Source organism: Phalangium opilio, unplaced genomic scaffold (assembly GCF_054372755.1).
Source record: "Phalangium opilio isolate 3A_F unplaced genomic scaffold, DU_Popi_V2 ptg000209l_1, whole genome shotgun sequence".
In the NCBI taxonomy this organism is placed as follows: domain Eukaryota; kingdom Metazoa; phylum Arthropoda; class Arachnida; order Opiliones; family Phalangiidae; genus Phalangium; species Phalangium opilio.
In genome coordinates this window covers 11,493,501-11,511,117 of record NW_028324217.1, presented here as the reverse complement: position 1 = coordinate 11,511,117, position 17,617 = coordinate 11,493,501, and the positions used below count along the sequence as shown (strand labels likewise).

General features: G+C 37.0%; 2 protein-coding genes across 2 annotated transcripts in view; both read right to left on the bottom strand.

Moving 5' to 3' along the window:
* Positions 1-3,925: 3,925 nt before the first annotated feature.
* On the bottom strand, positions 3,926-7,009 carry LOC149619157 (uncharacterized). The gene is made up of 2 exons (XM_089854085.1): positions 6,301-7,009; positions 3,926-5,400 (listed from the first exon to the last, which is right to left on the bottom strand). Exons 1-2 carry the CDS (start codon positions 6,570-6,572, stop codon positions 4,866-4,868), a joined length of 807 nt encoding a protein of 268 aa, XP_089710211.1. The 5' UTR covers positions 6,573-7,009; the 3' UTR covers positions 3,926-4,865.
* Positions 7,010-9,112: 2,103 nt separating this feature from the next.
* Positions 9,113-17,617, bottom strand: part of LOC149619156 (uncharacterized) — a 55,391-nt gene continuing 46,886 nt past the window's right edge. Inside the window, exon 3 of the mRNA XM_089854109.1 lies at positions 9,113-9,966. Within this exon, the coding sequence (XP_089710235.1) occupies positions 9,133-9,966 (834 nt within the window). The 3' untranslated portion in view covers positions 9,113-9,132. The remainder of the gene's footprint in view (positions 9,967-17,617) is intronic.

The window sequence follows — 17,617 nt, the reverse complement described above, 5'->3', positions numbered from 1 at the left end:
TAATATTTTTGTAAGGGATGAGTACAAGTTGGGAATCCAAAATAAACCTCTCCAAGTCGAGACGCAATTTAGAGGCTATTTTTAAATATTAAAAAAAATATAATTGATATTTATAAATTTAATCGTCATTAATTTACCTGAATTCTAGTTAAATCGTTTTAAGGAACTTTATTCCTAAAATAATTTTAAACATAACTATTGTTGACGTTTGAACTCAAGCGTAAGCCTCTTTAAAATTTTTTGGAAATTTAGGGTATATAAGGCGACTGATTCACAATAATTGGTAGGAAAACCCGCAATGGCCCTGCAAAGCATCTGAAACGCGCCTGCAATGATCCTGCAAAGAATCTGAAATGCACCTGCAATTATCCTACAAAGTATCTGAAATGCACCTGCAATGATCCTAAAAAGTATCTGAAATGCACCTGCAATGATCCTGCGAAGTATCTGAAACGCATCTGATATTATTCCACAAAGTATCTAAATCGCACCTGCAATGATCCTACAAAGAATCTGAAACGTGGCTGCAATGACCCTGCAAAGTATCTGAAACGCACCTGCAATTATCCTACAGAGTATCTGAAATGCTCCTGCAATGATCCTGCGAAGTATCTGAAACGCGGCTGCAATGATCCTACAAAGTATCTGAAACGCGGCTGCAATGATCCTACAAAGTATCTGAAACGCGCCTGCAATTATCCTACAAAGTATATGAAAAGAGCCTGCAATGATCCTGCAAAGAATCTGAAACGCGCCTGCAATTATTCTACAGAGTATCTGAAATGCACCTGCAATGATCCTGCGAAGTATCTGAAACGCGGCTGCAATGATCCTACAAAGTATCTGAAACGCACCTGCAATTATCCTACAAAGTATCCGAAATACGCCTGCAATGATCCTAAAAAGTATCTGAAACGCGCCTGCAATTTTCCTACAAAGTATATGAAATGCTCCTGCAATTATCCTAAAAATATCTGAAAAGTACCTGCAATTATCCTACAAAGTATCTGAAACGCGCCTATAATTATCCTACCAGAAACACACCTGCAATTTTCCTACAAAGTATATGAAACACGCCTGCAATTTTCCTACAAAGTATATGAAACGCTCCTGAAAAGTATCTGAAATGCGCCTGCAATTATCCTAAAAATTATCTGAAAATCACCTGCAATTATCCTACAAAGTATCTGAAACGCGCCTGTAATTATCCTACAAAGTATCTGAAACGCGCCTGCAATTATCCTACAAAGTATCTGTAACGCGCCTGCAATTATCCTAAAAAGTATCTGAAAAGCACCTGCAATTATCGTACAAATTAAAGTATCTGAAACGCGCCTGTAATGGTCCTTAAAAGTATCTGAAACGCGGCTGCAATGATCCTGCAAAGTATTTGAAACGCGGCTGCAATTATCCTACAAAGTATCTGAAACGCAGCTGCAATGACCCTGCAAAGTATCTGAAACGCGGCTGCAATGATCCTACAAAGTATCTGAAACGCACCTGCAATTATCCTACAAAGTATCCGAAATACGCCTGCAATGATCCTAAAAAGTATCTGAAACGCGCCTGAAATGATCCTGAAAAGTATATGAAAAGCGCCTGCAATTTTCCTACAAAGTATATGAAATGCTCCTGCAATTATCCTAAAAATATCTGAAAAGTACCTGCAATTATCCTACAAAGTATCTGAAACGCGCCTGTAATTATCCTACAAAGTATCTGAAATTCGGCTGCAATGATCCTAAAAATTATCTGAAAAGCACCTGCAATGATCCTACAAAGCATCTGAAACGCGCCAATAATGATCCTGAAAAGTATCTGAAACGCGACTGCAATTTGCCTACAAAGTATATGAAAAGTGCCTGCAATTATCCTAAAAAGTACCTGAAACGCGCCTGCAATGATCCTGAAAAGTACCTGAAATGCGCCTGCAATTATCCTAAAAATTATCTGAAAGTCACCTGCAATTATCCTACAAAGTATCTGAAACGCGCCTGTAATTATCCTACAAAGTATCTGAAACGCGCCTTCAATTATCCTACAAAGTATCTGTAACGCGCCTGCAATTATCCTAAAAAGTATCTGAAAAGCACCTGCAATTATCGTACAAATTAAAGTATCTGAAACGCGCCTGTAATGGTCCTTAAAAGTATCTGAAACGCGGCTGCAATGATCCTGCAAAGTATTTGAAACGCGGCTGCAATTATCCTACAAAGTATCTGAAACGCAGCTGCAATGACCCTGCAAAGTATCTGAAACGCGGCTGCAATGATCCTACAAAGTATCTGAAACGCACCTGCAATTATCCTACAAAGTATCCGAAATACACCTGCAATGATCCTAATAAGTATCTGAAACGCGCCTGCAATGATCCTGAAAAGTATATGAAAAGCGCCTGCAATTTTCCTACAAAGTATATGAAAAGCGCCTGCAATTATCCTACAAAGTATATGAAATGCTCCTGCAATTATCCTAAAAATATCTGAAAAGTACCTGCAATTATCCTACAAAGTATCTGAAACGCGCCTGTAATTATCCTACAAAGTATCTGAAATTCGGCTGCAATGATCCTAAAAATTATCTGAAAAGCACCTGCAATGGTCCTACAAAGCATCTGAAACGCGCCAATAATGATCCTGAAAAGTATCTGAAACGCGACTGCAATTTGCCTACAAAGTATATGAAAAGCGCCTGCAATTATCCTAAAAAGTACCTGAAACGCGCCTGCAATGATCCTAAAAAGTATCTGAAACGCGCCTGCAATGATCCTGAAAAGTACCAGAAACACACCTGCAATTTGCCTACAAAGTATATGAAAAGCGCCTGCAATTATCCTAAAAAGTATCTGAAACGCGCCTGCAATGATCCTGAAAAGTACCAGAAACACACCTGCAATTTTCCTACAAAGTATATGAAACACGCCTGCAATTTTCCAACAAAGTATATGAAACGCTCCTGAAAAGTATCTGAAATGCGCCTGCAATTATCCTAAAAAATATCTGAAACGCGCCTGTAATTATCCTACAAAGTATCTGAAACGCGCCTGCAATTATCCTACAAAGTATCTGTAACGCGCCTGCAATTATCCTAAAAATTATCTGAAAAGCACCTGCAATTATCGTACAAATTAAAGTATCTGAAACGCGCCTGTAATGGTCCTTAAAAGTATCTGAAACGCGGCTGCAATGATCCTGCAAAGTATTTGAAACGCGGCTGCAATTATCCTACAAAGTATCTGAAACGCGCCTGCAATTATCCTACAAAGTATCTGAAACGCATCTGAAATTATCCTACAAAGAATATGAAACGCACCTACAATGATCCTGCAAAGTATCTGAAACACACCTGCAATTATCCGACAAAGAATCGGAAATGCACCTGCTATTATCCTACAAATAATCTGAAACGCGCCTGCAATGCTCCAAAAAAGTATCTGAAACGCGCCTGCAATTTTCCTACAAAGTATATGAAACGCGCCTGCAATTATCCTAAAAAGTATCCGAAACCCGCCTGCCATTATCCTACAAACTTAGCAATTTCCGACTGTAACATGCATACAATATATCTGGAAGGTACAGTACCTGTAATGAGCCTACAAACATCCTGATTTCTTACGGTAGTTACTATTTCCCTTCTGTTTTCTAGCTGTAAGGTAGCTATTTTATGACTCTAGAGTAGCTAAATTTTGTATACTGCTGTACTGAGTTTTCCAACGGAAGATATTTTTTCTGCAAAACGTCTAAAATGTTCTGCATTGCTCTCTGGAATGCATGTTAATTTTGTCTGAAGTTGAACCTTTTTCAGGTTTATTCCAGTATTTTTCCAGAATATTCCAGTTTATTTGCAATATATTGCAGATTCTAAAAAATCTAAATAACAGCAAAATGCAGCCGTAAATTTTTGTACGGGCAGACGCAAATTAAAGGAAGAATTTTTGGTACCCGAAAAGCACCCGAATAATGGTAGTGTTGTTAGGCCTATTTATTCGAGTACCCGTTAGAAATCCGGGTACCCGACCCGATACCCGATTGAAAGTTTTTCAACTACCCGTACCCAACCCGAAATACAAAAATCACTCCCCGCAAAGGCCTAATGTTTATCCTGTGGCCGCTACGTAAAAGTTATAAAACACAATTCCCCGTGTTTATTAGTCGAAAAGGGTAATTATCTCACAATTTTCTTGGCTTTTTTCCTTACAATATTAATATGTTAAAAAAGTAAATTAGAACGAAGAAATTTCATGACCTCACTGAGCAGTATCAACACAGCATAAACTAAACGACCCTAATTTTTCCAAAAGATTATTGGGATAACGCGTATAATTGAATAGGCTGCTACTACACTAATCTAAATAATGGATTAACTAACGCTAAGGATTGTTCACTAACAGTGTTTCCCCATGTATTAATATCGCCAGCTACATTAGTTCTTCCATGTCTAAATTGAGGTATAAAATATTAAACCATCCCTACTCCAATCATGGATTAACTAACGCTATGGATTGTTCGTTCCCCCTAAAAGATAAAGTATACGTGTTCCAAACGCCCCCTAGCAGCAGCTACTTTCCCTAACAGGAAGTTTTAAGAAAATTGGTTAATTGGACCAAATATGGCGTGTCAAAATTAAAATCCGGCCTAAATTAGAAGCCACCATCTTTAAAATCCGCAAAACCAATTTTTTTTGTCTAGAGATGGCGCTACATCTACATCCGTTTTGGTCCAATAAATTGGAGGAATGAAGAGGGGAATCAAGGAATAATTCCGAACATGTAGTTGGCGATATTAATACATGGGAAACACTGTTAGTGAACAATAATTAGCGTTAGTTAATCCATGCTCCAATAGGGATTAAGCGACTACGTTTAGTCAATTAAAACACTTTGGAAACAACAGTATAGCTTCTGTCATGCCCGTGTAACGAAAGAAATAAAATAATGAAATACTTACACGATTGATGAGGATTTTTGGACAGTGCGGGCATTTGACAGGCTTATCATTCCTATGATATCTAGCGTGAGTACGCAGCCCCGCAAGTTGAAAATACTGACGGTAACAGAAACGACATTTGTGCACTTCGTCATCGGTATGTAGGGTGGTATAATGTTCAACGAGTTCAGATTTTTCACAGAAACTGAAGGCACATTCGAGGTCACATTTGTATGGTTTTTGGTCATTGTGCTCCATCGCGCGATGAACCTTCCAAGGCTTTTCACTGGTAAAATTCTTATCACAGTCCTCGCACCGAAAAATTTCCTTCAGTAAGCGTTTTCTAATTCGTTCCTTCTTGCTTACTACTCGAAGGTTTTGTTTCTTGGAGCATTCTGGTTCCTTAATTTCCAATAACGATTCGGAAGGGACTACGGCCGATTCAACAGCAGAATTGTCAATTCTAGATTCGTCTCTGCAAAAACCGTAAAGAAATAACTATAATATCATTCCAATGTAACAAATAAAACCATTTTCTCATTAATCGTTTTCAGTAAAGGCAAAAACGGATTTAGGTAAGAAGAACATTGAAGGTAGAAAATTCCCTTCTCATCCTCGACTACGTTGTATGTTTTGATGGGAGTGGCTTATAATTTCCAAACTGGCGCTCTCCATCTATCGGCCTTATTTTCTTATATTTTGGACTTAAATATACAGTTAGATACTGCATAAGGCAAGTAATAATAACTTTAGTACAAAGAAAGAAAAACCAGATACTTAAAAAAATATTTAAAGAAACATCAATTATATATTATATATCTTATAACTTCAATACTTAATTCCAATAAATCGGGAGTTGTATCGCATTGTTGTCCAATTTGCTTTATTACCAATGGCGCAATTTCGGAAAAAATATTTAACCTCAAAAATAGAGATAAGAATGACATTTTCGACCACTAGAAGTCGCAATATACAAAATTTGTGGGTGGAGCCAAAATATAATGTATGTATAAATAATAAAGTATGCGAGGATGGTACCAGAGGGGGCTAAATCCGAAGTTCTTAGTACATAAATCCGTTTTTGGTAAAGGGCCTAATAAAATTTTTTAAAACATCCCATAATATTGTTAAAAACTAAGGGGGTCACTGGACATTTTGGACAGTAACTTCCGAAATTTTGATAGGTTAACACCAGTGTTCAATGTCCTAAAAATTTTTCTGTCAAAAGAGGGGTCACTGGACGCATGTCCTATAAAAAATATTTCTTATTTCCGGACCTGCCCGCCGCTAGTAAAGATGACCATTTATATTACTACCAACAGTACCAAAACACGGTAGCCAACAGCAATGACTCTTATTATAAAATACTGCAAACCCGGAGGTGTTCTCTTCATTGCAAGAGCCTAAGCTCGTTTCTTCAAGTTTTGAGGATCCATCTGTATCCGAAAATTCCGGAGCTTCGGCGAAACTGAAATTTTCGTTCCCAGAAGAATTTTGGTTTGATTCTTTTTCTGGTTGCCTTTCAATGGTAACCTTCATGTGAGGGTTACTATTGGCTGGTCGTAAATGAACAATGGTTGGTGTCATCACCACCCTTTTTTTCTTTGTGCAATTTGTTTCGCTAGGATGTTCTACGGATTCATTCATGGTTGACACTTTGAAAAGAAAAATAATCAAATATAGTTGCCATTGTTTTTTTTTCAAGGCTCAGGCTCCCACCAAAATCTCAAAATTAAATAGGGGAAAAAGGGACTTTTTGCACGGTAAAAATAGGGCAAAATAATGATCTAAACTTTAAAAGTAGGAACCGAAACGGGACCACTGGTAAAACTGAATGATATCTTTACCCTTACCGAAAATACCACCTCTAAAACACGTCTTAGGTTGGGCTGAAGACGTTTTTTAGAGGTTTTTTTTCGGTAAGGGTATTATGTCCAAAACCAGTTAATTAATTTCTTGAACTATAACCAGGGATAAGACTGTAAAGTACAAAAATCCAAAGAATAAATAGGAATCCAAGTACCGCGTCAACAGTTATTTTTGTTATCTCTCCTCGCCTGGCTACTAAATAAATACTTTTTCTGAGGTTTATGAAAATAGGGTGATATAAGGACCGAATACCAATTTTAGGGTAGATTAAGGACCGAATACCAATTTTAGGGTAGATTAAGGACCGAATACCAATTTTAGGGTAGATTAAGGACCGAATACGAATTTTAGGGTAGATTAAGGACCGAATACCAATTTTAGGGTAGATTAAGGACCGAATACCAATTTTAGGGTAGATTAAGGACCGAATACCAATTTTAGGGTAGATTAAGGACCGAATACCAATTTTAGGGTAGATTAAGGACCCAATACCAATTTTAGGGTAGATTAAGGACCCAATACCAATTTTAGGGTAGATTAAGGACCGAATACCAATTTTAGGGTAGATTAAGGACCGAATACCAATTTTAGGGTAGATTAAGGACCGAATACCAATTTTGGGGTAGATTAAGGACCGAATACCAATTTTGGGGTAGATTAAGGACCGAATACCAATTTTAGGGTAGATTAAGCGCCGAATACCGGTTTTAGGGTAGATTATAAGTTCAGCTAGCTAATTGGACCAAGTCATCTTGCGACTTATTGCCACTTATCTAACGCCTTTACAATGCATAGAGGGGTGGTGGCTAGCCCCTATGCCACAGCTAACCGACAGCGTCCTATACTAACTATTACCGTTAACCTCTGCAAGTTTTGATGGAAAGGAGAAACCGGGTAAGACCGCGGAGGAAAACTCCTTTAACAAGCGGGGAGAGAACTTGCAAACTCTACGCAGAAGGATTTCTTCCCAGATTTTTCACCCGGTGCCACTGTCCGGGATCGAACCCGGTATACTCTTGATGCGAGGCGAAAGCGCTAACCGCTACGCCACCCCACTAAGGACCGAATACCAATTTAAGGGTAGATTAAGGACCGAATACCAATTTTAAGGTAGATTAAGGACCGAATACCAATTTTAGGGTAGATTAAGGACCTTGCAGGACTTTTAGTGACCTGGTGGGAGCCCTGTCTAGGTCATAGGGAGACAGAGTTCGCAGGTAAGGTAATATATATATATTTCTGATATTATCAAATTTTTTATTATTGACGCTCGTGAAGATGATTGTGGGAATTTGAATCATTCTAAGTTACTATTAGTAAATGGTAATTTACAGGTAAATTACCAAGCAGTTTCCAAATTCTTCAGCTAAGAGTCAAACATTTTTCAGTAAAACTTGTTCTACACTGCCAGTATATGGTAGTTTTTCACTTATGTAGTTATAATACATAGTTTAGTAATTCAGCAGTTTAGAGGGCTCAGTGTTTTAGTCTCACCCTTCTTCATGGACGTTGCCATCTTGTATGTTTTTAAACTGATAAAATATTAAATATTCTGCTACCGTCAGAAATTTAGGCGCGTCCGAATGTACATGAAAAAAATAAAAAATGGGCTTAACTTACACATCGTGTAGAATGTTTTTTATTGATACTTCAATCCTGCTCCTCCTTAAGAATTAATTTCGAGATAATACTTCAATATTAATTCATTCATTAGCTCCAGCTACGGCATCAGAAATTGAAAAGCAATAATATAGGCCTAAATATATTGGGGTCGAAAAACAGTCTAACCTGTAACTAGCATATTGCTAAGCCACACAAAATCAATATTCAACGACATTCATTCATATTTTAAAGGCTAGGCGACAAAGATTGACGGAAAAAGACATGTTTCTTCGATGCTGACAACCCCAAATCCACAATTCCTTAAATCTCAACCTCTAGGTCACGGACGTAAGAAACTAAAACATTAAACCAAAGAAAAATAATAAACAAAGATGTCAGTCAAGCAAGTTGATGGCTTCGTAAAATTTTAGATGATCATGGTCTACTGACGAATTATTACCATAAATTGCTATTAATCTATAGAAAAGTTAGAATATATGGGTATAACAGATTCAGAGCGATTATGCTTTTAAAGGAAGCTTAAATTTTGGTGCTCCAACAAATCTTATGCGTTTAATATCACTTGAGCGCTGCTTTTTATTAAAATGCAATTAAGTGTGTAAAGTAAGGTTAACGACAAAATGTGAATCTGATTCTTATAAACACTACGCTGTTTTAAAACTAACAGTCAAACATATTAAAAGTTTCTTGAGCGACAGTTTTTCCAGGTCGTTTTTCAGATTTTAGCTTTCCTTGGTCTCTTTCGAGTCGGCTCACCTTTATGAATGCGCAAGTGAGCGGTCAAATTACTCTTTTCAGAAAAAGCGTGCTGACACACTTGGCATATATGTGGCTTTTCACCCGTGTGTGTACGATAATGTCGTGTCAAGTGAACCTTTAACCTAAAACTAATACCACATTGTTCGCATTGAAAGGGCTTCTCGCCAGTATGAACGCGAAAGTGCTCGTTCAACCAATCTCTTTTACCAAAAACCTTTTGACAAATTTCGCACTGATAAGCTTTATCGGCAGTATGTGCGTGAATATGCGAGGTTAAAGAAGCTTTATGCTTGAAGGTCTTTTCACAAAACTCGCACCGATGAGATTTCTCGTTAGTGTGAGTCAAAGCGTGAACCGACAAACTATACTTCGTTGGGAAACTCTTATAACACACTTCGCACTCAAACCTCTCACGTATTTCATTCGTATGCTTGGTATGCGTGTGTTTTCTCAAACTACCTTTTGTGGTGAAATGTGTTTCGCAAATTTTGCATTCGAAAGGTTTTTCATTAGTGTGGATTCGCGAATGCTTTGTGAGACCGTTTACACGCTTGAATGATTTACCGCATGTGGTACAAAGATACAGTTTTTCGTCGTTGTGAATTACGCAATGGCTCTTAAATGATGTGATAGATCTGAAACACACCCCACAAGTGTCGCATTGATAAGACTTTTCTTCGGGGTGTGGCCTTTCTTTATCAATAGCAAGATGAATAATATTCTCAGCTTCCAATTCATGAATTTTCACAGCTGAGTCATGTTGAGTTTCCACGTGTTGTCTTTGAGCGTTCTAAAAGAATGATGGAAAAAAATGTAAAATATGTTTTAAAGTTTATATTCGAATATTTTTGTAACAGCTTGATCTGGGCCAGCTATGACAGATATCAAAATTAAAGATTATACTGTACCGCTTATAATTACACCACATGGCAAAGCACTCGAGACACCATGCATTTGGTCATCGAACTTTGGTAGCGCAGGTAGTCTCTATGTGTATATGAACGTTTGCGCGCTAACTAGACATTTGGAATATTATAAAACTTTCTAATGGAATAGCGGAATGTCTAAATTTTTCTTCTACAATGGCTTTTACGATGATTCATAAAAACATTGTATCAGAAGGGGAATAATACTTTTTGCATAAATAATGAGCAAATATTAAGATCCTTTTGTAGCGCTTTCTAATTAATAATAGCTTCAATATCTGGTCAAAACCGAATCAATATTCTGTTACTCCCTAACCCGTTCGTCCTACTCGACTATTAGTAAGTTCATAAGTTTATCATGCCTCTAAGTACACAAATATGGGTTACAACTGGGCATCTTCCGCAGGCTACTGTGCCGTCAGAACTCGTATAGCGCTAAGATCCGAAGAGAGAAAATTTTGAAATTCCTGTCACAGTGCAGCCACCAAACGGTCGAGACGATTACTAAATGGGTCACATAACCAAAAATCATCCAATGGAATAAAGGAGATTTCTACGTTTCGTATAGGCATTGGGTGGGGGGACAAATTAGTCTTAAACTTTCTAAATGTAATTTTTTTCCCATAATCGACGGGAGGAGTTGACTGGACCTCTAAGCTTCACAATGGCTAGTCTTAGCTCCGCTCTCATGGACGAGTTCTGATTGGCTCCTGCCTTTGGCAGAATAAAATTTGTGCGTAGAAGATCAGCCAGAATGTTAAGGGTGCCACAGGAGCCGACATAGGCATTAGTTCAACTTTTATCGGGAAGCCCTCACATGAGCAGTTCCCGTATGAGCGGATTTCATAGTAGCAGAAGCCGATTAGGCTTTACACATGAAGTACGTAACATGTGCCTTGGGGAGCTACACGATATTCTCTAAGCTCCTATGAAAGAACCTCCCCTTACGCGGAGGGAAATAGTTCAGTAACGCGGCTCCTTCGGATCCATCGGATCCTTCCGCCTAAAGAACCGATTTACCACGTACTTAAATTCGAGAACTACTATAAAGACTGAGTAGGGTATCTAAAATATTCTTTAGATAAAACTGTTCACAATACCAAAGATTATTTGGGAGTAAGGCGTTAAAATGTTATCAATCTGGGTAGCTTTTGCTTGGACTATTTAAGACGCCGTGCTTCTGTTTTTTACTAGGAATGTTTTCTTTTTCTCGCGGTTACGGCGAGCTCAGCCGCCGGCGGCTCGGGAATCGGGATACCGCTGTTACCTAGACAAGGCCTAGTGTAGTTTTAGAGTCTATTATTATTCGCAGAGCTATTTTTCTGTTGAAATTAGTAGAGATGGGCCGATACCAGTTTAAACCGATACCGATATGATCCGATACTTGGGAAACCGATACGTACCGATACCGATATTTTACGCGATCCTTCGATTAAACCGATATCAAACCGATACCGATATGGTATCGGTATCGGCCCATCTCTATTGATGATTCTCGATCCAATTTCGGTACTTGAAACTATAAAACTGGCTTATCATACGAAAAACCCATTTTAGACTCTAGTTACGTTATCCAAAAATAAATGAAAAACTGTGTTGTCTCAGAGTTTAGGTCTTATGGCGTCATCTACTCTCAACGTAAGTATTTATTCTCTTCAAAAAATATCGGGTAGAAATATCGGTTCATTTTTAACCGATACCGATATATCGGTTAAGGCCAAATATCGGTACCGATACCGATATGGATCGGTATCGGCCCATCTCTAGAAATTAGGGAACTAGTATAAATATTGAGTAGAGTGTCTGAAATATTCTTTAGTTAAAACTATTCACAATACGAAAGATTATTTGGGAGTAAGGCACGAAGATCCTATCAATCTTGGTAGCTTTTGCTTGGCCTATGTAAGACGCCGTGCATCTGTTTTTTAACGAGGTATTTTTCTGTTCTCGCCGTTACGGCAAGCCCGGCCGCCGGCGGCTCGAGATGCGCTGCTCGGCCTCAGCCGCTGATATCTAGCCAAGGCTTAGTGTAGTTTTCGTGTTTAATTTTATTCGCAGAGTTATTTTTCTGTTGAAATTTAAAGAAAAGACTAAGTAAATGTCTCAAAACATTTCGAAACTTGAGCTTTAAAACGTTGAATATTTTATAACGACTACGGAACGGTACCGCAAATTCGCCTTCCGGGCCTCCCGGTTATGTCGACGGCGAGGTCGAGTCGAGGTCCCATGCAAGAAAATAGTAATAGCCGTCGCCTATTGGTCTGGCATTAAAGAGGTTATCTATGGTTAGGGGGCTCATGATTGGTTAAAAGCTGTTTTTTTCGTCTGCTTTGTTTTTACTTCGGGAATATCATGAAATCCATGGCCAAAGGTACAGAAAAGTGGGACTTACGTACTTTATGTGTGAAGCATAATCCGCTTTTGATAGTAGCGGTCCTCATAACAGCAGTTCCCTAAATATCGGTTTCCCGAAATGGCAGTTACGCGTTACAGCAATTACCGATACAGCGGTTCCCGTAAACAAGGCGTACCGTTACAGCAGTTCTCTAAAGAGCGGAAAAACAGATATGCGAAAAACGATAGTTGTTTATTATGGTGTAAGCTGGCCCTGCTGGGTTATATGAACTCAAAAATAACTAGGTCAGATATGGGTAATTTGGTTAGGTTAAAGTTGATCATTTCAACTAAATAGCATTAGATCAGGTTAGGTTTAGACTTAGGTTAGTAATATTTTGGAAATAGTGAAACAATGTTATGCCTTTTCTAAAATATTGTTGTTTATCTTTATTGACTTCCCAAATAATAATATTTTTTTAAAAAAAATTACTGTTTACAATTATCTACTTCCAAAACAAAATAACCTTTCTCGAATTATAATATGCATTTTCAAAACATTACTGTTTACAATTATCTACTTCCGAAAAAAATAACCTTTCTCGAATTATAATATATCTTTTCCAAAAAAATTAATATTTTCAATTATCTACTTAAAAAATAAAATAACCTTTCTCGAATTTTAATATATCTTTTCCAAAAAAATTAATATTTTCAATTATCTACTTCCGAAATAAAATAACCTCTCTCGAATTATAAGCTTATATCCCATTGGATAGAATCCGTTGGGCAGAATTTTATTGGGCAGAATCCCATTCGACAGACAATACCATTTTATCGATGACGCGGATGCCCATTCGATCGAATCCCATTCGGCAGAAATCCCATTCGGCCGAAAATCCCATTCGACAGAAATGCCATGCGGTCGGAAATCCCATTCGACAGATTGGTCATGTGAACGCATCCCATTCGGGATAAATGAATTCGTCTATATCCGATTCCACACACCGAACCAAACCGAACCTCACCGAACCTCACCGACCCTCACCGAACCGAACCTAACCTAACCTAACCTAACCTAACCTAAGCTAAGCTAACCTAACCTAACCTAAGCTAACCTAACCTAACCTAACCTAAGCTAAGCTAACCTAACCTAACCTAAGCTAAGCTAACCTAACCAAAGCTAAGCTAAGCTAAGCTAACCTAACCTAACCTAAGCTAACCTAACCCAACCCAACCCAACCGAACCGAACCTAACCTAACCGAACCGAACCGAGCCGAACCTAACCTAACCTAACCCTAACCTAACCTAACCTAAGCTAAGCTAACCTAAGCTAACCTAACGTATCCTAACCTAACCTAACCTAACCTAAGCTAACCTAACCTAGGCTAACCTAGAAAATTAGAATATTATGGAAAAGGCCCATGTTTATTTTTCAAGGACCTTAATAAATATAGCATTATAAAATGCGAAATCGCACCAATGGGAAATTCGCTCCAACGAGACTTCTGTCCAACAGGAATGGGAAGTCTGCTCAATGGGAATTAGGTCCATTGAACGACTTATTTTTTATTTCGGTCCAATGGAATTTCGTTCCAATGGAATTCTGTTCAATGGTTATATACCAATTATAATATGCCTTTTCCAAAAAATTACTGCTTACAATTATCTATTTCCGAAATAAAATAACCTTTCTCGAATTATAATATACCTTTTCCTAAAAGTTATTGTTTACAATATCAACTTCCGGAATAAAATAACCTTTCTCGAATTATAATATGCCTTTTTCCAAAAAATTATTGTTTACAATTATCAACTTCTGAAAAAAAAATAATCATGTTCGAATCATTTTTCTATCCTGCTATGAGAATTGTAAACTGATACAGCCTGAATAATAGTACAATATTTAAGTGTACTTCTAAAAAATTCATAGTAGATCACATAACTGATTAAATGATCACAGAAAACGGTAGTTTTTGAAACCAACGAATACAACTGTATTGTTAATAAATGCGCAAAACTCAACACAAACACTGCTATTGCGCAAAACTCAACACAAACACTGCTATTTCGAGAACTGCTCTACCGGGACTGCTCATACGAGGTACATACACCCCTTTTATCAGGGTTCATACGAAATTTCCAAAGCCAATTTCCCTGACATTTCCATTGTCTCCAGAGTACTTCTGATAAATTTCCAGGTGCATTTTTTACATTGGAGGAGTGTTATAATTTCAAATAGGGTTACCACACTATACCTACATCACCATATGTTTACCACTCTTTACTAGGTTATTCTGAGAGAGCGGTAGCTCTCTTAGATAAGACTTCATACTGCTCTTAATGTATAAGGAGGGTTTTTTGTTTGGATGTAGTTTTTTTTGTATTGTATTAACTTTTTTGAAAAAAAAATACACAGAACTACAATTCGGGCCCTTAATGTGTGGTTAAATTTCAAAGAGATCTATTGATTAGTTTATTTTATATAAAATAAAGTTGCTAAGGGTGCTTTTCCTTTCCATAAAATTAATCACAGATTTTGACGAAAAACTGGAAATTTTCTCATAGGAATAACATGGGAAAAATTTGTAGTAACAGCCAAAGTTTCTCAATAGGTCTGAAAACAGTTTTAAATGAAAGGTTGATTATTAAACTGGTGCCTTTGGAAGTTTCATAAAAAACAATTAAGTTTTACTATTGTTTTTTACAGTTTTAATTACATGCTCTGACTTACGTGGTTTACCCTGAAACTATGGAACTTGCAACTTTTTAGCATGAGTTATGTAGAGTATGAAGCCACTCTTGGACTTAAGTCGTTTTACCGCGGGTATAGTCAAATTATTAGAACAGGGATAAGGGAGTCAGATGGATTGGAAATGATGATGGGCGACCTGCGGCACCATATCTCTCCCAGTGTACCTCGCGCACGCCCCTACCCTTCCGTAGGCGATTGCTAAGTGCTGCCGCGTAGCGCCATTTTATTTGAATGAGAACTAGCTTCTATTTTTGAGATAGAGGGAGCGTCCTTTACAATTTCGTCCGGCACGACCCTACCTAACCGCTGGGGATGATGGGAGGACTATGGTGCCATAGGTGGGGGTACAAAGGCAACGCTAAAGGTATGGGGGTTTCCACTCCATTACTCTCTCCTTCAAGATTAGAAAAAATAGCTAGCTTAATGAACATTTTAACTTTTCCCTTTACAGATTAAAGCTAATTAAACTGGATTGACAATAAAATAATATTAAACTTGATTACCTTTTAAAGTAGATTAAACTAGATTATCAGTTAAAGTTAATTAAACTAGATTCTCAAATAAAGATAAATAAACTAAATTACGAATTTAAGGTAATTAAACTAGATTACTAATTAAACGTACTTAAAATAAATTATGAATTAGAGGTAATTAACTAGATTACAAATTCAGGGTAATAATTCTAGATTACAAATTCAGGGTAATAATTCTAGATTACAAATTCAGGGTAATAATTCTAGTCTTCAAATTCAGGGTATAAATTCTAGATTACAAATTCAGGGTAATAATTCTAGATTACAAATTCAGGGTAATAATTCTAGATTACAAATTCAGGGTAATAATTAGAGGTGTGCGAGTCCTCATTTTTAGGTTTCGAGTCCGAGTCCGAGTCCTGGAAAAGTGGACTCGTCGAGTCCATCGAGTCCTAAAAACATGGTTTCGAGTCCAAAAAACATGGTTTCGAGCCCAAAAAACATGGTTTCGAGCCCAAAATTCTTAATCCGAGCCCAAAATTCGTCAAATTTACTCTTAAAATATTCTGTTTTTTTTCTAAGTGTTTCAAAACTAAACATTAATAGTAATTTTAACTTTTTTAAATATGAAAACATTTTTATCAGTAGCTGATAAAGTTGCCTATTAAGTTGGTAAAGAAAAATGGACTCGACAAGCCCTAAACGGGTAATTTTAGGTCTTGGACAAGGACCAGGGTACCCGTTCGAGTCCTAGGAAAACCAGTTTCGAGTCCGAGTCCGAGTACTCGGACTCGGACTCGAAGTCGAGTACCCGTCATTTTCGAGTACCTGCACAGCCCTAGTAATAATTCTAGATTACAAATTCAGGGTAATAATTCTAGATTACAAATTAAGGGTAATAATTCTAGATTACCAATTAAGGGTAATAATTCTAGATTACCAATTAAGGGTAATAATTCTAGATTACCAATTAAGGGTAATAATTCTAGATTTCCAATTAAGGGTAATAATTCTAGATTACCAATTAAGGGTAATAATTCTAGATTACCAATTAAGGGAAATAATTCTACATTACCAATTAAGGGTAATTAATCTACATTACCAATTAAGGGTAATTAATCTACATTACCAATTAAGGGTAATTAATCTACATTACCAATTAAGGGTAATTAATCTACATTAAAAATTAAGGGTAAATAATCTACATTATCAATTAAGGGTAATTAATCTACATTATTAATTAAGGGTAATTAATCTACATTATCAATTAAGGGTAATTAATCTACATTACCAATTAAGGGTAATTAATCTACATTAACAATTAAGGGTAATTAATCTACATTACCAATTAAGGGTAATTAATCTACATTACCAATTAAGGTTAATTAATCTACAATAAGTCTACATTACCAATTAAGGTTAATTAATCTAAATTACCAATTAAGGGTAATTAATCTAAATTACTAATTAAGGGTAATTAATCTAAATTACCAATTAAGGGTAATTAATCGAAATTACCAATTAAGGGTATTTAATCAAAATTACCAATTAAAGGCAATTCAGATAGATTACCGACGACTGGTAATTCAGATAGATTACCGACGACTGGTAATTAAGATAGATTATCGACGACTGGTAATTAAGATAGATTACCGACGTGTTAACTCGTGATATTAACTCGTTTTGTCAGGTTCAAAATAATTAAACATCGTGGTTGAAAGAATGTAAAAAGGGTCAACGTTTATTCAATTAGGGTAGGAACTCGTAATAATACTACATCGTTCGCGTGGGAGCTAAAGAAGTCTCTCGCCTCTGACCTCAGTTCTATTTATAGCCTCGGTTCAAAGGTTTTACAGATCGATGGGAACACACCCGCCATCTATATTTCATACTAGTAACTACGACTCATAATTGGACCTTACATTCGGCCATCCTAAAGTTAAAAATCTCCT

Coding starts and splice junctions, on each gene's coding strand:
- LOC149619157 (XM_089854085.1), bottom strand. CDS start 6,572: ATGAATGAATCCGTAGAACATCCTAGCGAAACAAATTGCACAAAGAAA. Junction 5,401..6,300: donor AATGAAGAGAACACCTCCGG/GTTTGCAGTATT, acceptor CGGTTTTTGCAG/AGACGAATCTAGAATTGACA.